This window comes from Protopterus annectens, chromosome 1.part1, assembly GCF_019279795.1.
Source record: "Protopterus annectens isolate FY-2018-M chromosome 1.part1, PAN1.0, whole genome shotgun sequence".
Taxonomy (NCBI): Eukaryota; Metazoa; Chordata; order Ceratodontiformes; family Protopteridae; genus Protopterus; species Protopterus annectens.
In genome coordinates, this window is record NC_056726.1 from 558,336,637 (window position 1) to 558,361,584 (window position 24,948).

The 24,948-nt window shown below is 39.7% G+C and overlaps 1 protein-coding gene across 1 annotated transcript in view; it reads right to left on the reverse strand.

The window, feature by feature from the left end:
• LOC122806387 (metalloprotease TIKI2-like) overlaps positions 1 to 24,948 on the reverse strand; it is a 2,408,899-nt gene that overhangs the window by 165,376 nt on the left and 2,218,575 nt on the right. The window contains exon 6 of the mRNA XM_044076749.1: positions 9,206 to 9,472. Coding sequence (XP_043932684.1) covers positions 9,206 to 9,472 — 267 coding nt within the window. The remainder of the gene's footprint in view (positions 1 to 9,205; positions 9,473 to 24,948) is intronic.

Here is a 24,948-nt window from a genome sequence, read left to right on the forward strand (position 1 = left end):
CTGATTCACAAGGAAAAGGGGTTTCTATATATTGGAACAAAGGGTTACTTTATAGAGAGAGGACCCCTGAGGGAGGGGTAGAAGGTGAGGAACTACAGCAGTTGGTATTGCTAGAGTCTACCATCTGGCATTTCTAGCCATAGCCCATAACATTCGTTTTGCAGGTCGTACAGGCATCAAGCATACCAAGAGATGTATTATGCAGAACTTTTATTGGCCTGGAATGTAAGGGATGTAACAGGGTACTGCAAGACCTGTGAGCAGTGCCAAAAAGGTAAGCAAGGCAGGAGACAAGGTCAAAGCTAATTTGATACCTTGCCTGTGATTGAGGATTAATTTCAGAGGGTAGCTACAGATACTGTGGGGCCTCTGAATACCCCATGTTCCACAGGGAAGAAGGATATCCTGGTGTTGATAGATTATGCTACTAGATACCCTGAGATGGTGGCTCTGTCCTCCACTGAGACAGAGAAGGTGGCAAATGCTTTGTTAGAGATTTACAGCAGATTAGGTTTCCCAAGAGAAATACTGATTGACAGAGGTGTCAAGTTCATGTCAGATGTGCTGGCTTGTCTGTGGAAGCACTGTGGGGTGAAGCAGCTAAAAACCACCTCTACCACCCCCAGACTAATGATCTTATGGAGAGGTTAAACTCTACACTATAGACCATGCTACTGGCATTTGCAGACCAGTTTAGGGGAGAGATGGACAAATATTTGCTGTTTGCATACAGAGAGGTACCCGAGGAATCCACAGTTTTTTTTTCACATTTTGAATTTCTGTATGGGCATAGGGTGAAGGGGCCTTTAGATTTGGTTTGTGATGAGTGGGAGGGTGAGTGTGAATCCTACAAGGAGTTTGTTGTGGCATATGTCCTAAACCTCAGGATAAGTCTTAGGGAGCTTATGGGCTTGGCCCAGGAGAACCTGGCAGGAGCCTAAACAGCAGGAAAAAGGTCTGGTATGACAGGAATGTTCAAGCCCAAGAGTATTGTGTGGGACAGCAGATAATGGTTGTCATTCCTGTTAGACAAAATAAGCTGCAGCAGTTTGGGAGGGACCCTTCAAACTGGTAAGGAAAGTCAGTGATGTTAACTACATGGTAGAACTGCTAGGCAGGAGGCAGGGGACTAAATTGCACCATGTTAACATGATGAAACCTTACCATGATAGGGAGATCCTGTTGCTAAGTATTGCAGTAGGAGGCAGGAGGAGTCTGATGGGGATCTATGACTACAGCAAGCCAGCTAGCAAAATGCCAAGTTACTACGGTGGAGCCTAGGGTTGCAGGCATATGACATGACAGTGCATCACTGTAGTGGAGTCACCAGTGCCAAGCCAGATGGAATCTCAAGACAGGGTATTGGTTCCAGATAGGCTCATTCCTCTCAAGCAATGTTTTGCAAGGGTCAAATGAAAAACTAGCTTGAGTCTTCAAAGCGGGGAGAGATGTGATGATGTGAGGTATTACCAGCTATGCCAGTAGAAGTTGGGCAGTAGATGCGTAACATATGCCAGCATAGCTAGCTGGAATTTAATAAAGAATTATGTTATTTGAATATCAAACTGATTTGTACAGATGCTTGTATTGGAAATATATTTGTAAAGCTTCTTGTGTTAAAAATATATCAACAGTGTGCCCTGCTGGGCAGAAAAGAAATGTACACGCACTGCTGTAACTGTTTATTTGTATATATTATTGTGATGCTGCCAGCCCAGCTATGCCAGCAGAAGTAGGGCAGTAGATGAGTAACATATGCCAGCATAGTTAGCTGGAATTTAATAAAGAATTATGTTATTTGAATATCAAACTGATTTGTACAGATACTTGTATTGGAAATATATTTGTAAAGCTGCTTGTGTTAAAAATATATCAACAGTGTGCCCTGCTGGGCAGAAAAGAAATGTATATATTATTGTGATGCTGCCAGCCCAGCTATCTGGAATTTTGTAAATAATTATATGCCATTTGTGAATATTAATATGATTCATATGCTTAATAGAACTGTATGCTATGTACTGAGTTTCAAGAATGTAACCACAGTGTACCCTACTGGAAAAGAACAGAAATGTATATAAACTAGATACCTGTGCAAATGTATGTTTTGATGGTAGAAGCTGGAACATACAAAGTTAACTTGCAAAACTTCAAGAAAATAAGTTGAGATCTAAGTGTTTTATGATTCGGTTATCTCTCAGTTTCAGCTAAGCACAGGCGCAATGTCTAGAGCTAGAGGTTTTTTCTATTGTCTTGAAACAGAAATAATTACTAGGTTTCAAATGTAAAAGTGTTTAATGGTTTTACAACTTCCAGTTCTGAGCAAACATCTGAGAGATGTGTACTTCTCATACAGAGATGATAAAATTCTGTTGGTATCTGTTAGCCTGGGAACTGAAAGCAGGTGACAAAAAGTGATGTCATCCAAGTTGACCCATCAGTAATGTTTGATAGTAATTTAAGAACTAAGAACTCTCTCAGAGAAAGACTGTGCATTTTGTATCTTATCTTGGACCTAGAAACATCCATTCAGCACTTCTGCCTGTAAGACTTAGGTATAGTATTTCTTTTAGAGATAGGAATATAGTAAAGGTTAATTTAGATGTTTTCTTTATTCATTTGAGACTGTCCTGCAATGTTGTTTTAAAATATTTCCTGTGATTCTGAACACTGCAGTTACTGTGTTGAGTATTGTCTTATTTTTTATTATTTATTATTAAATATATTTAAACCTATCTTTGTGGCTATGTGTGAGACATTTTTAACCTCTTAGAGTACTTACATATATATTTGGTGACACTGTACAGGCCATTCCTATATAGCGTTAGTCTTGGTCACACTTGCCATTTGGATAACAGTAACATTACATAGTAGGATTGGTTGCCCTTTGTAAGGGCCTTTAAGTAGCTAAGTAGGGGTTGGTGGCAGGGATAACTGCCTTATAGTCTGGGCAGAAGGAGGCATAGCTAGTAAACCTGTGCCAGCCTCTCCCAGGTGTGTGTGTATGTGTGTGTGTGTGTGTGTGTGTGTGTGTGTGTGTGTGTGTGTGTGTGTGTGTGTGTGTGTGTGTGTGTGTGTGTGTGTGTAAATCAAATCTCAAACTGTGTGTCTGAGCTACTTGGGCAGGGACACGGAGCACTGGTTGGACAATGAGGGAGCTGGAGGTCTTGGCTTGACCCCACAGCTGAGATCTTAACCCTATAGCAGTGCCAGTGGGGAGTCTTACTGGGGATATGGAGAGAGAGGGAGAAACCAGCCCCAGACTGACTGTGATCTCTGTGTGCTCCTAAGGGAAATTGTACTTTACTGTGTGTGTGTACTTGTCATCCTCCCATTGTGTACGTCCCTCACTCTTACCAGTGGTGAGGATTGAGGCTCCTTGATTACTGGGCCAGTGCAGGGGTGTCACACTTATAACAGGAAATACTGGACCAGAAGAGGTTAATCTCAATCTACCTAACTTTGAGAAATAGTAAGAAAATTAAATTACTCGGCTTAGTCCATAAGGATGTTATCTCATAGCTTTGAATGAAGCCAGAGGCATGAAGTATGTTAAGAAGCACTGTTTATTAGTCTCTGTAGGAGGGGTAGAAGTTTGTAATTGTTTTATGAATACCAGAAGCTGCATCAGATCTGAGCAAAGCTCTTGTGTGTGTATCATTGACAACTATGTGATGAATCCTGATAGCTTCTAGCAGTGGGGGGCTGCATGGAAACCAGAAGTCAGATGACCAGATGTATGTGATGACATTCTGTACAGAAATAATGTTTTAATATTAGAGGAGACTGAAGTCTCAGCAGCAGTCTGTTTCTTGGAACCTGAAATAGAAGGATCCCTCACCTACTTCATCTTGCCTTGCCCTAGTAAGTGACCAGGAATAGTAATTCTCTAAATCAGTTAGGAAAATATAGTGAGATTAGTTAAGTATTATTTTTCTGTAATTGTATGAATCTATGCATCTGTGTTATTTTAATATTTCTTGTGCTTGAAACTATGGTGTTTACTGTAAGTAGATATTTCATATTTTCACATTCTTTTTCTTATTTATTATTAAAGATATTTAAACTTTTCATTTTGGCTGGTCTTTTAGAAAATATTTTAATCTCTTACATACATTTAGTGACAGCTCTGGCCACTCCTGAAAGCCTTGCTGTTGCTCAAGTTACCATTTGTAGTAATATTAATTTCACTCAATACAATTAGGTACCCTTGCAAGAGCCTTAAAGTATCTGGCTTTGAAGTGTCTGATGGCTGTGTAACTACATTATAAACTGGGCAGAAGGGGGCATAGCTAGTAAATCTATGCCAGACTTTCCCAGGTGTGTGTATGTGTGTGTGTGTTTGTCTGTGTGTGTGTGTGTGTGTGTGTGTGTGTGTGTGTGTGTGTGTGTGTGTGTGTGTGTGTGTGTGTGTGTCTGTGAAACTCAAATCTCAAAGAGTGTGTGTGTGTCAGCTGCTGGGAGCTGGGACACAAAGCACAGCGAGAGTGGGGGAGAACTTGGCTTGGACATTCAGCTGAGGTCTCACCTCTACAGCTGTGCCAGTAGGGAGTTTTATTGGGGACCTGGAGGGAGGCAGATAGAGGAATCCAGACACTGGACTGAGTGTGTTCCCTGTGTGCTCTTAAGAAAAGTTGTGCTTGATGCAGAGAGGTCTGCATCTGGAAATACTAGGTGCATCCATTTTTTTCCCAAGTGAATGTCCTTCTAAAGTGTCAGTGGTGAGGATTCAGGCTCCTTGATTACTGGCCCAGAGTGGGGACATCACATCTTGGACTGGGATTTTTACTTGGAATATTAAACTTTTTTAAGTTAAATTCAGAATTAAAGAACTGACTAAGAACATTACAAAGAAAGCCACAGGTGGAATTTATAGTTAATGAACATCTCTCAAATTGTATTATGTTTGTGATGAATATAAGAAGTGTACCTATTTCCATGAGTTAGTATTATAGAAAATGAAAAAGGTGACTGACACACTTAAGGAATAATGGTAGAAAATTCAGAGGGTATTGATCAAAGCTACCTTTGCCAATCTGCAGAAGACTGCCTAGTGTCTAATCAAAAGAGTTTTAAATACATTGTCCAAATGTCCCTGTGTATCTCTCTATATCTGTCCTCCAAGACATACCCACTGCTGCTCCCATTACTTAAAATCCATTAGTATAATTAGATATTAATAATTAGATGCATACATGGGACATCTAATGACATCTACAAAAATATGTTAACAACAAACTGAAACCAGATGGGTTCAAGGAATAAAGAGCTCCCACCATGGCAATGACCTCCCCATGCCATTGCATGATCTTATTCATCTGTTTATGTCACCCTCAGCAGTCTGACTTAAACAAGTGCTGGTCTGTGACTGCGCTCTCTTATATGGTAAGAAATTACAGTGCAGTTAAATATGCAGAGACTGCAGGCAAAAGAAAGAAAGAAAGTGAGGACATGGCACTAACTACAACATTGGATATACTATACCATACAGCCTTGTGCCCATTTCATTGGCAATCTGATTTATGTGTTCAGCCTTGACAGTTGAGAATGTTAGCTTAGTTGGAATCTGATCATCCCTAATGTTATAGAACAATAAATATGAACATTTAGCTAGTAAGGGTAGCATAAATAAAGGCATTTGGACACAGAAACTGAAGTGAATCCTACATTGTAAAGGATGGTGATGTAACTGGAAGTTAAAGATGTGCAGTTTGCAGATAACTTGTTTGTTTGATATTTCTCAGCTGTACTTTGAGATATCTATTTGATGATCATTTAATGCTTTTGAAAATGACAAGTTTGTAAAGCATAAAATTATACCTAGTAAAAGGATCAAATTTGAGCATATTAGCTTCACAGAAAGTTGTGTTTCTTAGCAAAAAAGATAAGCATGCATTTTAGGTTTTGTCATAGGTGCATAAAGAATTAGGAAATTCAGAGATGCATACTAGTTTTATGAGCATGCAATTTTATACATGATGGAAAAGTGTGTATAAATAATAGCAAACAATAAGAAAGCATTACACTGATAAACTTTTGTACTGCATTCAGCTGTGTTGGTTGAAACAACAACATTTTAATGAATGAAAATAGATTGTTTTTTTTTTTTCAAAATTACCACAAGAGGGCAACAAAGTTTCACTGAGGACCTGATACCCAATTGCTTTATACTCATTCTTTTAGTTTAGGACAATGAAACTTCCTTTGTGAGCACAGATGTGTTTCAGTATTTATTTTAGTTTGTTATTCAGTGTGTTAGGTGCTAAATGTGATATTGCTGAAAAATGGGTAAAATGTTATTCTTATATAAATTGAAAATTTGAAACATACATATTTCACGAGGAAGCATTATGTTAAGGAGTATAAATGTTGAGACAGGAAACCAGTTAAATTGTAAAGGAAACCGTATCAGTTACAGTAATTTAATTAGTATTAGGATATTTGTCATTTGGAAAAAACAGACAGAAACATGATACGTGCAAGTTAACTGATAATACAATTACTATCAAACTCATCATAAAGGACAGCACATTTATTATAGAAGATGTAGTTTACCCTACTGGTGGATAAAGTTTGATTTCTCAAGTGTCAATTGCTTAAGCCTCAAGATGCCAAGAATTGATGTGCTAGCAGTAATCACCTTTTGGGGCTAACTTCACCCTTGTTTGGGTCAGTGCAACTGTGGAGTTGGCATATATAAGTTCAGGGAGCGGCGAATTTGACCCTTGCAAAAAATACTTATAATTTGATTTTGGGCAGGATTTTTTTTCAGGGATTAGAGTTCGGGTATTCCTATCATATAGGGTATCAGTTTTGACAACTCAGACTGGCAGTGATTCTGTAATGTAGCTATGTAATTACAGTACAACACTTTGTGTTACAAGCATAAAGCCTTTCTTTTGATATACCACTAGCAAGCAGGTTAACCTCACATCTTGATAGTTTCAGCACAGCATTAGGTAAAGTAGCCAGCAATAGCAAAATGTTGTGGCAGTACCCTTACCATACATATCACATAATGAATACTAAAATAGAAATAATACCATTCTGTTTATCAAATGTTTACAGGAGTAAGCAAGCAAGCGATATAACTCAGAAATATGATTCTAGGTAAACAACTGTAGCTGCAAAAATATATATAGAATTATTTATTGGTGTAATGGTTTAAAAACTCTGATGATACATCAAAATCACAGATAAGCCTTGACAGACAAAATTATCAAATATCATCCTATTAATTTCTTCCCTCCTCTGTCAAAATCTTCTTGAATGATCATAGCCATCTATCTTTATCCCTGCATTTCTGTTCTGCATGCATGCAGATGACCACTATTATAATCGTTACTGGGTCTGTCCATTATGCCTGAATTTTTCTTCTGTTTGCATGCAGATGACAACTATTACAACTGTTGCTAGCTATCTCCATTTATCCTTAAGCATGCGTGTCTGTCCTGTGTGTTTATGCAGACAAATACTGCTATAATTTTTACTGGGTATATCCCTCTATCCTTACTCCTTCATTTCTGTTCTGTGCATGCAGGTGACTACTATTATAATTGTTACTGGGTATGTCCATCTATCCTTAATCTGCATTTCTGTCCTGTCTGCATTTGCAGATGACTATTGTTGTAATTGTTACTAGGTCTATCCATCTATCCATATACATGTGTTTCTGTTGTGTGTGCATGCAGGAGGCCTCTATTACAATTGTTATTGGGTATAACCATCTATTCTTATTCCTGCATTTCTGTTCTGTGTGCATGCAGGCATATTATAATTGTTACTGGGCATATCTATCTATCCTTTTAACTGCCTTTCTGTTCTATGTGCATGCATGTCGAGAGTGATTAACTGTTGAAAGTCACTTTTTCTCCAGAGTTTAGTGACCTCAGTGCTTATTTCAACAGATAAGGGGTACAAGGAGTAAAGCTCACTACAAAGGGGCTAAAAAGGATTCTGTACCATCCAAAAAAAAGCACTACTCAGGAAGTTCATTTGAATATCTTTTTGCACTGAGGCTTTACAGAAAAAACATTCCCACAGTAGGTTTCTGTACTCACACTCTTAACCTGAAAACGCTGTTTGGCTTGTATTGCATCATTATGCTGATTTCTGAAATCTTCTGCAACTCCAGACATGCTAGGCAACTGAAATGTGCTCAAGATACAACCCTGCACTGCTCCTTCTGTTTATACGAAACTGCTGCCTATTTACTACATTGTTTTGTACCAGTATCAGTGTAATATACTTGGTGAATGTAATAAGCTAAGAATGAGTCCTGAGACTAGCCTCCACTGTTTACATAATATGAGACTCCAGACAAGTTGTTTAATTCAGACAATATTGCTGGCTTGCCTGTGAAGCCATGCACTTGTACTTTATGATTTATATTTAATTATTACATTACTACATGCTCCCCAGACAATGTCACCACCCACTACAGTGCAAACTCTAAGTTCCTTCTACAGAGGACTTGGCTCCTTTCTGAGAAACCCACACTCCTTAAGAAATTGAAACAACTGGTGTTAATTATAAATGATACTATGTATTGTGCATGCTTCTGGTCTATGGTCCTATCAAATGGAAATGCCTAAGTGCTTAGTAGTTCAATAGAGAAACACAAAGTGCAGTGAGCAGTTGATTATGAAGTATTTTGTGAGGTGGTCTCATGCAATTCAAATAAAGTTTAGTAAATTAAAGCATAACATAGCTAATAGAGCATATCTGATTAGAATGGTAAATGAATAAGCCATGAGGTGGAGAATAAGAAAATAATTGGCATGACAGTGCATTATAGAGGATGCAAAATGTGGTTAAGAAATAAGTATAATTCATGTATCTAAAGCCATTCCAATGGCATAGTGTTATATCATAGATATCCTGCCTGACCGCAGATATTTGCATTATCTGTTTACCCTGCCTACATATTCTTGTCTATGTATAAAATTCACAATATTGCAATGCATTTTTGTAATTTCTTTGTATGTAAAACTATAGGACATTTTGTAATGTCCTTCTCATCAATGCAGAGCTTTTCTCCACGGGCTTCTGCTGAAAAGGGGTATTCTTGTTATTCCAGTCAGACTATCCTGGCAATCCAATGCTAAATAAATAAATTGATGCATACACAGGTGCATACATACACACACACTTTCCATACTCTTTAAAGCAACTCATTTTTTATTTTGTGTTTGAAATAGCAGCCTACCTTTCTGCTATTCGAACCCACAAATCATTAAACTGGCGCTGCCGATGAGATTTATGTTGCTTTCTATGATGTATCTTTTGACGCCCAAATTCTTCCAGCTGACTGATGCTGTCAGGTAACAGGAGGTGTGGTGGCAGGAGATCATCTTCTGAATGGGAATAAACTGAATCAGAGACAAATAAGGAGGCAGAGGAGGATTCTGGGAGAAATACTGATGGAGATGTCGGTGCTGGTGAATCTTCTGAGAAAGTATTAGTCTCTGCAGAGCTGCAAACAGAACAGATTTTGTTTCCTAGAGATCTGAATGTAAAAGTGTACCTTTATTTATAACATACATATATTTTAAGTATGATGCTATATGATCATTTATGAAACTGTTTTGCAGAGCAAATGACACAAATACATTTTCTTTGAAGTTAATTTCTTAACAACTGAACAAACTTCCATTTTTCTCAGCAGTAGTGTTATTATATCATATATGAAACTGCAAAGGAAAAACACTCCCTGTTAAGAAGTACATCTCTCCAAAAGTATCAGAGCCAAAAAACTGCTTAACATCTAATATTTTCACATAGCAGTAATGTACTGAAACATTTACATTGTCACTTGAATTATTTCATGCTTTCTTCTGATTTCCTACCATTAGGTACCCAGTGATCCAGAATTAGTGGTATCAACACAAGTCCATTAGTCCCACAAATACCAGAACTAGAGCTTTATCAGAAAATAAATAAAACAGAGTGAAAAGATAGATTCATTACGCAGCAGGTTCTCCAAATCTGCAATATTCTCCTGCTGCATATTACATAGTGAGATATGTTATCGTCCTTCCTAGGTACCTAGATGATTGGATGGGTATTCAAAAAGTCACCACTAGTTTGACTTTCCTATCCCTCATCAAAAAAGGAGGAATGGTCTATGGGTGGGGACTGGCAGGATGTAAATGGTCGCAGTACTCAGCTGCCTTGAATTTCAGATGATCTTGTGATCCCTTAATAATGCCTGATGTATATAATCCTTCCTACTGTCCTCATATAGTCACTAGATATTTCATTTAATGCATCAAATCTGGCAGTTTAATGCAGAAGATTAAGGCTATAAGCATTGAGAAGCTTCATCCTGAAATACTAAGTTTGAGCCCTTCAGTCTCCATTTGCCTACTGGGAGACACTGAACAAGTGACTTAACTAATCAACACTTTTGGGCTCCATTGTCCCAGTTAAAAACACATATAAATGAAGCAGAGTGTCAAATAGGATGCTTTCATTCTACAGCCATAGAATGATATTTATGCATCTACATCATTTGAACCCATTTCAGCTTTGATGTGCAGAAATCTTTCTCTGTACGGCACAGAGAGATTTCTCCAAATCAAAATAGAAATGATATCAAGTGACTTAGAAAGCATTACTAAGTAGACACATTCTGTTTCTAATTATAGCTGGTGACAGTTGCTTGCATTTGTGCGCCTCAGGTTCAGTAGTTTACCATTCATATATATGTGCTTTAATTTGTGATGCTCACTAAAGAGCAGGGTGGACTAGATCGTCTCTGTCCATCACAAGAGAAGATGAAAGGCACACATTAAGAATGTATTTTTGAAGATCATAAAAGTATTCTTCTTAAAATCTCTTATAATAATTCACAGCTTTTCTTCTCAGGCCTCTGCTGAAAATGGGCTTCTACCCAGTCATACTTTCCCAGTAACCAAATGTCAATAAATAAACAAATCTAAGGCAACCATTAAATCACATATATGTAGCCTGATTTACTGAAGCACTACAACTGGAAGAAAATTATAAGGTCAATTATTCCAGGAACATTGCTACTTAGGACAACTGCACTATTCTGTAAAGGACATTTATTTACCAAAATTTCCAGGTGTAATGATGTTATATGCTAATAGCCTTTATCATATCAGAATCATTTTTTAATTGTTTGATTGTTTGTTTTACACTTATTTGTTAGCTGTGCTCTACCAGCCATGCACTTATTTTCCTATCTATTTTGGACACTCTCACATATCTGATAACATCTAATCTGAAGGCTACAGAATTACAGTAACAAAAACTCTATCCAGCAAATATGACTTTGTTCTCCAAAGAATGCTTTCACAAATACATTATAGTTATTTTTCTCAAATGCAGTAGGTGTCTTTTCTCTCTGTTTACAGAACACTCACATATGATATGTAGAGACGAAAAAACTATGCCTGAGTTTGGTGCTATCTTAATTCGTGTCAAGTCCACTTATTACATTAGCTACCGATAATGGGGGGGGGGGTCATAGATATGCCAAACTACCAAACCATCATTCAATTACTTTTTTCCTCCTCTGCCCAAAATCATGAAAAGTTTAATCCATACAATCAGCTTCTTAACTAATCATAGCCATCTATCCTTATTTGTGCATTTCTGCACTGTGTGCATGCAGGCAGCTACTATTATAATTGTTACAAGGTATATCTATCTATCCTTATCCCTGCATTTCTGCACTGTGTGCATGCAGGCAACTACTATTATAATTGTTGCAAGGTATATCCATCTATCCTTATCCCTGCATTTCTGCACTGTGTGCATGCAGGCAACTACTATTATAATTGTTGCAAGGTATATCCATCTATCCTTATCCCTGCATTTCTGCACTGTGTGCATGCAGGCAACTACTATTATAATTGTTGCAAGGTATATCCATCTATCCTTATCCCTGCATTTCTGCACTGTGTGCATGCAGGCAACTACTATTATAATTGTTGCAAGGTATATCCATCTATCCTTATCCCTGCATTTCTGCTCTGTGTGTATGCAGGCAACTACTATGATAATTGTTACCTGGTATCTCTATCTAGCCATATCCCTGCATTTCTTTGCTGTGTGCATGCAGGCGTCTACTGTTATAATTCTTACTGGGTATATCCATCTATCCGTATGCCTGCATTTCTGTTCTGAGTGCATATGCAAGTGACTACTATTATAATTTTTACCTGGTATCTCCATCTATTGTTATCACTGCATTTCTGTTCTCGGTGCATGCAGCCAACTACTATTAACATTTTACTGGGTATATCAATCTATACTTACCTCTGCATTTCTTTTCCATCTGCATACATAAAACTACTCTTACAATTGTTACTGGGTATCCCAATCTATATTTATTCCTGCATTTATGTTCTATGTTCATGCAGCCACCTACTATTATAATTGTTACCTGGTATCTCCATCAGTCCTTATCCCTGCATTCCAGTTCTGTGCGCATATGCAGACGACAACTATTATGCTTGTTCCTGGGCATATCCATCTATCCTTATCCCTACATTTCTGTTCTGGGTGCATGCAGAAAAATACTATTATAGTTGTTACTGGGTATAGCGATCTGTCCTTATCCCTGCCTTTGTGCTCTGTGTACATGCAGATGACTATTATTATAATTGTTAATGGGTCTATCAATCTATCCTTATCCTTGAAGTTCTGTTCTGTATGCATGCTCTGTGTGTATGCAGATGACTGCTATTATAATTGGTACTGAGTATATCCATCTATCTTTATCCATGCATTTGTATGCTGTGTGTATGCAGACAACCACTATTATAATTGTTACTGTGTATCTCCACCTATCCTTATGCCTGCATTTCTGTTCATAAGCATACAGTCGACTACTAGTATAATTCTTACTGGGTCTGTGCAGCTATCCGTATCCTTGAATTTCTGTTCTGTGTGTAAAGAGATGAATACTATTATAATCATTGCTGGGTATATCTGACTACCCTTATACCTGCATTTCTGTTCTGTGTGTATGCATAGAACTAGTATTATAATTGTTACTCAGTCTATCAAGCATGCAGATGACTACTATTACAATTGTTACTAGGTCTGTCCATCTGTCCATATCCCTACATTTCTGTTCAGTGTGCATGCAGATGACTAGTATTATTATTGTTACCTGGTATCTCCATATGTCCTTATTCATGCATTTCTGTTCCATGTGCATACAGCCAGCTAGTATTATTATTGTCACTGTGTATATTTGTCTATCCTTATCTTTGCATTTCTGTTCTGTGTACATGCAAATAACTGATATGATCATTTTTTCCTGGTATCTCTAGCTATTCTTTTCCCTATATTTCTGTTCTGTGTTAATGCAGACACTACTTTTAACATTGCTACTGGTTTTCTCCATCTATAATTAACCCTGCAATTCTATTCTGTGTGCATGCAGGCAACTACTATTATAACTGTTACTGGTTCTATCCATCTGTACTTATCCCTACTTTTCTGTTTTGTGTGCATACAGAAAACCACTATTATAATTGTTACACATATATCCATTGTCCCTGCATTTCAGTGATGTATGCATATGCAGATAACTGGTACTATAATAGTTTCCTGGTGTCTCAAACTATCCATATCCCTGCATTTCTATTCTATCTTCATACTGACAGCTACTATTACAATTGGTACTGGGTATATTCGTCTATCCTTATCCCTACATTTCTATTCTGTGTGTATGCAGACGACTACTATTATAATTGGTTCTGGGTATATCCATCTACCCTTGTACCTGCAATCCTTTTCTGTGTGCAAGAGGTGACTACTATTATAATTGGTTTTGGGTATATCCATCTACCCTTGTACCTGCAATCCTTTTCTGTGTGCAAGAGGTGACTACTATTATAATTGTTACTGGTTATAGCCATCTACCCTTGTCCCTAAATTTCTATTCTGTGTGTATGCAGACGACTACTATTATAATTGGTTCTGGGTATATACATCTACCCTTGTCCCTGCATTTCTTTTCTGTGTGCACGCAGGTGACTACTATTATAATTGTTACTGGTTATATCCATCTACCCTTGTCCTTGCATTTCTTTTCTGTGTGCACGCAGGTGACTACTATTATAATTGGTTCTGGGTATATCCATCTACCCTTGTCCCTGCACTTCTTTTCTGTGTGCACGCAGGTGACTACTATTATAATTGGTTCTGGGTATATCCATCTACCCTTGTCCCTGCACTTCTTTTCTGTGTGCATGCAGGTGACTACTATTATAATTGGTTCTGGGTATATCCATCTACCCTTGTCCTTGCATTTCTTTTCTGTGTGCACGCAGGTGACTACTATTATAATTGGTTCTGGGTATATCCATCTACCCTTGTCCCTGCACTTATTTTCTGTGTGCACGCAGGTGACTACTATTATAATTGGTTCTGGGTATATCCATCTACCCTTGTCCCTGCACTTCTTTTCTGTGTGCACGCAGGTGACTACTATTATAATTGGTTCTGGGTATATCCATCTACCCTTGTCCCTGCATTTCTTTTTTGTGTGCATGCAGGTGACTGCTATTATAATTGGTTCTGGGTATATCCATCTACCCTTGTCCCTGCATTTTTTTTCTGTGTGCACGCAGGTGACTACTTTTATAATTGGTTTTGGGTATATCCATCTACCCTTGTCCCTGCATTTCTTTTCTGTGTGCACGCAGGTGACTACTATTATAATTGGTTCTGGGTATATCCATCTACCCTTGTCCTTGCATTTCTTTTCTGTGTGCATGCAGGTGACTACTATTATAATTGGTTCTGGGTATATCCATCTACCCTTGTCCCTGCATTTCTTTTCTGTGTGCACGCAGGTGACTACTATTATAATTGGTTCTGGGTATATCCATCTACCCTTATCCCTGCATTTCTTTTCTGTGTGCACGCAGGTGACTACTATTATAATTGGTTCTGGGTATATCCATCTACCCTTGTCCCTGCATTTCTTTTCTGTGTGCACGCAGGTGACTACTATTATAATTGGTTCTGGGTATATCCATCTACTCTTATCCCTGCACTTCTGTTCTGTGAGCATGCAAATGAATACTATTATCATAGGATCATAGGGGATTACTAGTCACCACCCGAAGGTAATTTTATGCTTAGCCTTTTCAACCCAATGTAATACCATAGAAGTACTACTCAATGCCCAAAATTGCATTTAGAGATGACTGCCCATGCCCAGGAGGGTTGTGGGCACTATCCCCAGTAAAAATTTACGGTGCCCCATCCACTTGTCCAGGTTCCTCTTGAGCAGTTTCATAGAGGTGTTCTGTTTCACAAGACTGGTAGCCTGTTCCAGAGATGTGGCAGTTGCTGGGAGATACATCTGTCCCTCCAGCATGTCCTACTTAAGCTACAGGCCATATTTAAGTCCCTGGAACAGGTAGACCTACCCAAACCCTAGACCCATTTGACTTACAGATATGCAGTAAGTTCATTAGGTTTGGGTCTTGGGTTGCTCTGCAGGCCAGGCATAAGTCTCCCCTAAGAAGTCTATATGATACAGAGTATAGTGGCATGGACTTTAGTCAGTCTGTGTAAAGCACATGCTGGAAACCCTTGATCTTCTTTGTTAGAAATCTCTGAGGTGTCTCTAATTGCTGCAGGTGCTTAGTATGTTACATGCCAAACAGGGCATTATACTCAATTATGGGTTGGATAATTGCCGAGTATGGGGGGCTATAACTTCTTTTGGTCTTGAGGCGATGCCTTCAATAATCAAGTGAGCTACATGGAAAGCTTTCATTACAACAGTAGACTCGTGGTGTTCAAAGTTAAAGTTGTGGTCAACCTGTGATCCCAGGTCCCTTACCACTTCATGGGCACTTAGGATATTGTTGTTGATTTGATAGTGTGAAGGGACATTGTGCTGAAGGGAATTATGATGCATTTCTTTGCTTTCAGTTTGAGACCGTGACTAATACACTAGTCGTTGGTCTGTGTGAGACACTCCTGGAGTATAATGACATCATTTAGGGATTCAGTGATTGCAGCTAGTTTGCAGTTGTCTGCAAAATAGGTCAGCCACAACCCTTTAGTTTTGACCTAAACATCTGATAAGTATATATCAAACAGTAGGGGGTCTAGCATTGACCCTGTGGCACCCCGCTGGTAACAGGTCTGCTGGTTGATGTGCAGTCACCCACTTTGATAGTGTGTGTCCGGTTTGTGAGCAACCCATCTTACAATGAATGGGTGTACATTCACTTTGCTAAGTTTTTTGATGACCACACACCCACTTTCACAGAGGCTCTCAATAAAAATCTACCCAAACAGCAGAGACCTCCAAGGCAGAAAAGCACTCAACCACAACACAACACTAATCACGAGACACATAACTCTCCTAAACCGTGTGCCATTCAACCAAAGGCCCAAAGGCAAAACAGCATGCCCAGCACACTAGTCATAGGTGACTCGATAGTGAGGCACAAGGATGTCCCACTCACTAGGTCGAAGAAGAAAAAAGTAACAGTCAGCTGCCTGTCAGGTGCCAGGATCCACCATGTAACGCATGCACTCAGGTGTCTCAACAACAGGTGCAAATATGACTCTGTTATTGTACATGTGGGTGTGAATGACCTGAGACGTACCTCCCTGGACTACATGAAAAGAGACATGGAGGAGGTCTTGGATTATGTACCCCAGGTGGGTACAACCCTATCCCTTAGCAGCATACTACTATCACTCAGAATGATACCACAGTACAAGCAGAAAGCACCCCTGCACTACCAGGCTATAACTCATTCCACACCTTTTGGCCCCAGAACTTGGACCGAAGGTCCAAAGGTGGTGGTGTTTCCATATTCATAAAGGATGCGCACACCTCCAGACTGGTAGCCCAACATAATGAATCAGAGATACTTCAGGTGCAGCTAACATTGGGTAAGACACTGATTCAGGTTGTAGCCTGTTATAGGTCCCCAACCATGTCCCAAGACACTCACTGCATGTTCCTAAGCACCCTGGAGACTATTAGGGTCCACCCTAACACACTCATACTGGGTGACTTCAACTACCCCCCCCCCCCCATTAACTGGGAAAACTACTCTTGAAGCAATAAACTTGCCCAACATTTCCTGGAATTCATTATATCCAATGCTCTGGATCAGCTCATTCTTACCCCCACTGGAGGTAACAACATCCTTGACCTGGTCATTGCTAAAATGCGCGACCATTGCTCTACACCAATAGTCAACTCCTCCCTGGTTAGATCCAACCACAAACTAATCACCTTGGAAATCCACATCTCTCCCAACCCCCCCCCCCCCAAAGGTAACCACCATGAAAAACATCTCCAGAGCTAACTTTGGACTCCTAAGAACAGAGGTGGCTAACTTTACGGCACCCATGCAAATGGAGAATAGTTGCATGACCGCTGAATCATACACCAATGCACTGTATGAACACGTACACAAATGCATGGATCTCACCATACCCAGTAGAACCAAGACACTCGCCTCCAAAAAAAGGAAGCTAATCTGGTGGTCCCCTGTCACAAACAAACTTGACAACAGAAAGAGGAAACTGATGTGGAATAAGGTGAAGTCCCAAGACTGGAAAAACTCTCTTATCAGCCTCAACATAAAGTTGAGATCCCTCATCAATTTCTCTAATGCTAGCTATGAAAAAACAATTGCAGCAGATAATAAAGACAACCACAATACCTTCTATATTTATGTAAAGAACCTCCACGTCAATACTCAGACTTGCTCTGACCTACTGCACAATGGTACTTCCTATATTGAGCCAACAAATATTGCCAATATACTGGCCAACAGATTCAGTGCCAACTTTTCCCCTCCCCCTCCAAGGACCAATCACAATACCAGTAGGTTGCCAGGCATCCAGTATTACTGCTGCACAGGTTAAAACAGCACTGTACAAGGCCAAGAATATGGGTCTATATTAGAAGCATAAAAATGCTTCTGAGCAAACATGGAAACAGCGACACATATTCATCGAATCACATTTAAATGATTCGATGAATATGTCATAGGGCAAGGAGATAGTTGGCCAACTTAACGAAGTTGCCCTTTCCTTTCCTATAGTGCGATCTCGGAGATGGTATATTTAGTTAGGGGGTTGTGAGGGGCGAAGCCCCCCACCTGTTTATGGTGTTAAATTGTTTTTTTTGTTTTTTTTTTTTTTTTAGTGAATGGCCGCGTAAGTTTTTTCCCTAAGGAAAAATTTGATTACGTGGCCGTTCGTTATTTTCAGATTCCGTGCATTATATGTTGACTTTTATGTAGTCACACATATGCACTTTTGGTCTTATAATATAGACCCCAAGAAAACAGCCTCTATGGGACCTGACAATATCAATGACTGTGTTCTACATGAACTACAGAGTGAAATGGCACCTCACCTGTGTGGCCTGTACAATCACAGCCTCACCCCAGGCTTTGGCCCTACTGAATGGGGCACTGTTATAGTCATCCCTATCCACAAAGGAGGAGCGATTACAGACCCTGGGAACTATTGCACCATTAGCCTGACAAGTCTGATATGCAAAGCTATGGAAGGCATCATCATGGACCTAATAAACAAGGATATAGGGAATCTCCAAACTCTGGATCCCACACAGTCTGGTTTTGTGAAGAGTAGATCATGTCTGCTCAACTTGGTCGACTTCTTTGAGTCAGTCACCAGAGCTGTGGATGAAGGCAAGGTGGTTCATACAGCCTACCTTGATCTGGCCAAGGCCTTTGATACCAATTCCCCACTCAGGAATCATAAGAAAAACTCACTGAGCTAGGCATCAACCCCTATATCACTAGGTGGGTTGCAAACTGGCTCACAGATAGAACCCACAGTGTGAAAGTAGCTGACTCCAAGTCAGACTGCTGAGCAGTCATGAATGGAGTCCCACAGGGATCAGTCCTGGGTCCTCTCCTGCTTGGTATCTACTTCTCAGAAGTCCAGTCTGACACGAAGGGACTCTGGCTGACAAACTTCACAGACGATTGCAAGTTGGGAGCCATTATTAACTCCCCAAGTGATGTGGACATCCTACAGAAAGGCCTCACTGAGACCAACGACTGGTGTCAGAACCATGGTCTTAAGCTCAATGCCAATAAATGTGTCATCATCCCCTTTGGGAAAAACCCAGTTCCCATGAACTACCACATTGATGGTAGTCCACTGAACACAGAAGGCGTTATAAGACATCTGGGAACACAGGTTGACAGCAACCTCTCTTTTGACCACCACACTGCCACTGTGGTCAGAAAGTCATTCTATGTGGCACATCTCATTACTAAGGGTTTTGCATCCAGGAAGAAAGAGGTCATTGTCTCCCTCTACTCTTCCCTCATTAGGCCAATCATCGAGTACAATGCCCCATTTGGCATGTATCTCACTAGACACGGCAACTGGAGAGGCCGAAAAAGTACCTCACAAAGAGGATCCTAAGCCTTAAACACTTGTCCTATATAGACAGACTCAAAAAGCTCCAACTATTCTCTGTCTCAAATCGCCTACTTAAAGGTGATCTCTGCTTGACTTATAAAGCCATGCCTAACCCAGCTCTGTTAGAAATGCTACTTCTAAAGAAATCTAACCCAGCTCTGTTAGAAATGCTACTTCTAAAGAAATCCCAATCCCTCTGCACCACACGCTCCAGAGACCTCAGCCTCATTACAACAATGAACAGAGCATGCTGGAGGGACATGTTCATAACCCAGAGACTGCCCATGCTATGGAATAGACTTCCCATACATGTCAAACAGAGCACCTCACTGACCCTCTTCAAGACAAATCTTGATGAGTGGATGGAAAATAGAAAATTCACCCCCAGATTCACTCCAGTGCCTCTACTCCACAGAGGCACTGGAAACTAAGGTCAGATGGCACGATGCCAGGGTAATCCTATGAGCTAGGCTTGTAAAGGCTCCAGGGCCATTAGCCTAGTACACACCTATGAACCTATGCCTGAATGTGGGATTGTGTCAAAAGCCTTTGGCAAGTTAAGGTATGCTGTGTGCACAGATCTGCCCTCATCAGTGGCCCTGGTCACACTTTCAAAGAAATCCTCCAGATTTAACAGGCAGGATCTGCTCTTCACAAAGCCAAATTGGGTAGGATCCAGGGTTTAGAGGTCACCTATATGTTTATGAGGTCCATAATAATATGTTTCATGGCCTTACAGATGAGGCTGCTCAGGCTTATGGTCTGTAATTTCCCAGGTCAGTTGCTAGGCCACCTTTGTAGAGGGGAATAACTGTAGCTGTTTTCCATTCTGCAGGAACAAAACCTATGATTAGGCTATGGTTGAAAAGGGTAGTTAGTGGTGATGCTAGTTCATGTTTTAGCCTGTTTAGAAGACAGCCTGGGATGGCATCTGGTCCCATAGAGGCCATGTTCTTAGCCTTGGACAGGGTTTTCAGGACCTGTTCTTCAGATATGTAAGGTGGGGGGAAGTTTGAGGGAGGGTTTGTTGTAAGTTAGAAGGGGAATAAAGGAGTGAAATTTTTGCCAAACCTATCCATAAGCAGGTCCGCAATCTCTGTGGGGTCAGTGTGTGCGATACCATTGACCAGCACTTCTGCATTTGCTTGGGTCCTACCTTTTAGGTTACATACATGGCTGTAAAAGGCTTTATGGTTATCCTTGAAAGTTCTTGCTAGGTTTCTCTCAAAGGAGCTCTTAGAGGATTTGACAAGTTGATTTATTTGGCTGTTAAGGCTGAGGAGGGTGCTTTTCCATTGTTGGGTCCTTGTCTTTGTTTCCTTTGACAGCAAATTTTTGCATTTATTGTAAAGTTTGTTGATGCTGGAAGTCCATCATGACAGCTTTATTTACTTGGGGCTCTGGCTTTGATTCTATCTGGTACAGCTAAGTTTATACACTTTCGCAAGTGATTCTGCAGGGCATTAGTGTAAGCATTGGCATAGTTACCACTTTCAGCTTGGGGTGGGGCTTGGAATGCATTTATACCTTCACCTAGGAAGGTATGCTTTGCCTTGGTGAAATTTTTAGTCTGATTTCACCCTTTGTGAATTGTGATGTTAGTGTCAGCTCGAAGGTGACTGATTTGTGGTCAGTTTTAACTAATGAACGTCCAACAGTTGCAGCAGTGCACCTGTTTAACATGGTGAAGACCAGATCAAGAATGTTTGTTCTTTTTGTTGGGGTATGAACAATTTGCTCCAGGGCATGTGAATTTACAAAGTCATTCTGGGCATTCTGTTATATCTGTCTATCCTCTATCCTTATCTGTGCATTTCTGTTCTGTATGCAGACGATGGGTCTATATTATAACATCGAAATCTACAAAGATCAAACGTTATAATATCGAACCCTAAACACCGAAATCCGCAAACATCGAACAGTCAGAATAGCGATTTTTTTCCCCAGGAAAAAAAATCGCTATTCCGAGAAACATACTCACAACACAAAAACACACAAAAAACAGCAATCCACACACATACACTTAAAATCCTACACCTAAACCTAAACTAAACTTTACATACACTACTAGCTATCCACTTACCTTAACCCGACCCTAACCCTAAGGTCCGTCACTATCGCACACTCACCTCACCCGCGCCCTAACCCTAACTCACCTAACCCGCCCCCTAACCCTAACCTACACACAACTGCACACTTATCTGATACGCGCCCTAACCCTAACTCACCTAACCCACCCCCTAACCATAACCTACACACAATCGCACACTTACCTGACCTGCACCCTAACACTAACGTCCACACAACCGCACACTTACCTGACCCGCTCGCTAACCCTAACTCACCTAACCCGCCCCCTAACCCTAACCTACACACAATCGCACACTTACCTGAACCTAAACCGTAATGCTCCAACATATTGAACGCTAAAAACAGCGAAGCCACAGCAACGGACCGCCAAATTCTTTCCCTGGGAAAGAATTCGGTGTCCTGCACCTTCTCTGTTTTCATTGTTCGACATTGCAGGTTCGATATTATAACATTTGATCTTTGTAAGATTCGATGTAATAATATAGACCCGCAGACGATTGCTATTATAATTGTTACTGGGTCTGTCCATCTGTCCTTATCCCTGCATTTCTGTTCTGTGTGCATATGCAGATGATTTCTTTATACTTTTTACAGAGTCTGTCCATCTATCCCTGTATGTGTTTTCTGTGCATGCAGATGACAAGTATTATAATTGTTACCTGATATCTTCACCTATCCTTATCCCTGCATTATTGTTCTATGTGCATGCAGATGACTACTATTACAATTGTTGCTTGGTATTTCCATATATCCATATCCCTGCATTTCTGTTCTGTCTTCATGCTGGTGGCTGCTATTGTAGTTGTTACTGGTTATATTTATCTATCCTTATCCATGCATTTCTGTTCTGTGTGCATGCAGGCAACCACTATTAGAATTTTTACTGTGTTTATCCATTTGTTCTTATCCCTGGATTTCTGTTCTGTATGCATGCAAATGACTACTATTATAATTGTTACTACATATATCCAGAATCAACTCAGTGATTGCTTTACTACTAAACCTTGTTAATATACCTTTTGAAGGCCAGTGATACTGCATCTCCATCTATTCAAGCTACACAATTTATTTAAATATATGCTGCAGTCAAGGCCTTAAACTGTTGATCCAATTACTTGTCTGAGCAAACTAAATCTGTTCATTTAGAAAATGCTCTCTGAAAAGTTAAATTAATGAAAGATGGAATGTCTCAAAGACTGGTTCTTAGTCCCCTTGTTTTAAATGTTTTTGTTGTTGTTGCAGTTGTTTTCTTTTTTTTTATGCTTACGATCCTGCATAGATTTTTCTGTATGCTGATGAGTCATTTCTGATGTTCACTGTTAACTTTATAGATACTGCAATGTCGAGGTGAATGCAGACTGAAGTAAACTGATTTAAGATATAGTTTCCTTTATTGCTGTATATTAGCCCATATCTATAACTATATCTGAATTGTTTTAATCTGGAAAATGTATGTTCTATATATGTCAGAATTTATAACTTTTTCTCTGTTAAATTGGAAAAGGACATGAAAGGACAGGAAATGTATTGAAATGTAAACTGTAATTCGGGAGAGACTTAATTACTTGCATTTAATTAAGTTAAACAAAGAGATGGCTATACAAAAAAAAAATTTCTAAAATGCAATTATACAATGACCCCCCATTAATATTACTAAACGCGCACGCTGATTGGCCAGCGTGCCCATTGTAAATCCCACAATATACCAACGGAAAAAGGTCCGGTCGCCTGGACTTTTTTCAGTTGGTATAAAGTGCTCAAAACATTTTTTTTAACAAAAAAAAAAACCGGAGCAACTGAGACTTTCTTTTCTCCATTGCTTCCATTTCAAAACATTGATGTACTGGGTATGCATGGGACGCAAGTCCCATATGCATGCTCAGTACATCAAAACAAGGAAACAATGTACCACAACCAGTGGAAGAACAGTAATGCACCATTATGCAAAGACACTATTTAACAAACGTAAGTATTTTTTTTCTTAAATAATGTCATTGCATAATAGCAATAACTGACTCCATGGTTGTGGTATATTGAAATGTACCCATGGTTTGCTTTATTTAATCACTTGGGCTTTGCCCTCGTGATTAAACCACACCAACCGTGGGTAAATCTTCAATAAACTACACCACGCCATCGGTTATTGCTTAAATAAACTATACTTCAAAGATGCAGATGGCCAGAATTGTGGTCGGAAGCAGTCATTAATAAGGAAAAAATTAATAGATTTACTGTTAGGTATTACATTGTTCTTACTGTGAGAAAAGAAGCTAATGTAATTTGATGTAATTACACCTGTTTTATGTGACAAAGGAAATAATGTAATCAGATGACATGGCTTCTGTACTAGAATGATAAGCAAATGCCTGTCTCAGAAATTATTTTGTAGTAGTTGCTTGGGACTTGGTACACATCTATGAAGTTTTGTTTCTGAAAATAATATTAATTATTATAATTTATATGTGGCTAAATTAAGAACAGTGGGTAGATGGCATGTTTTTTTCTGTGGTCGTATCTAAAGTAGGGGACAACTACCATTCCAGGGTAGAAATGTTGGGGAATTGGAGAATTCTACCAGCCTTCACTGAGACTAGTTGAGTGAGTGAGTGAGTGAGTGAGTGAGTGAGTGAGTGAGTGAGTGAGTGAGTGAGTGAGTGAGTGTGTGTGTGTGTGTTTGTGTGTGTGTGTGTGTGTGTGTGTGTGTGTGTGTGTGTGTGTGTGTGTGTGTGTGTGTGTGTGTGTGTGTGTGTGTGTGTGCGTGTGTGTGTGTGAAAGTAACTTGTTTGCAAAACAGTTAGCAAAGGTAAGGGACACTCAAAGACACTGTGGTTCACAGAGTAGTAGGATAGTGGCCTTGGGTACTAGAGCAAAACTCAGCTCATTATGTGATTGGTGCACAGTCCTGGTGTTGATCTGGATGTTAGAAGCCCATGCCCAGGAGAGAACTACATCTTTCCATTATGCTGTCAAGTCCAGGTTGCATTATATGAAACGGTTATTGAAGTAGTCTCATGTGCACTTGTCTTTACTTTAACTTGTTGGGTACTAGTGGTATGACTTGAAAGACCATCCATTTGTTAGCCATTAGACCTATTTGGAGTAGTGCAACAGATCCAAGGACCAGAGCTTATGACCCACACACATGCCCAGGTGACAGTCGCTCTTCAATTTTGGTGGCAGTGAGAGAACATTTATGATATTCAGGTTGAAAGTAGTGGAAATCAAACCTTATCAATGCCAAAAGTTACCACAGAAGTGGTATAACTTCAAAGTGTTTATAATTGTCTGTCTTCTTGGGATTCCTGCAGAATGCTAACAAAACTAATGTCATGCTTTCCCTCAGTAAACAAACCTGGCACTATCACTTCTAATAAGTTTTACATTACCTCAATGTTCAATGTTCAAATGAAGATGGTGAACAGC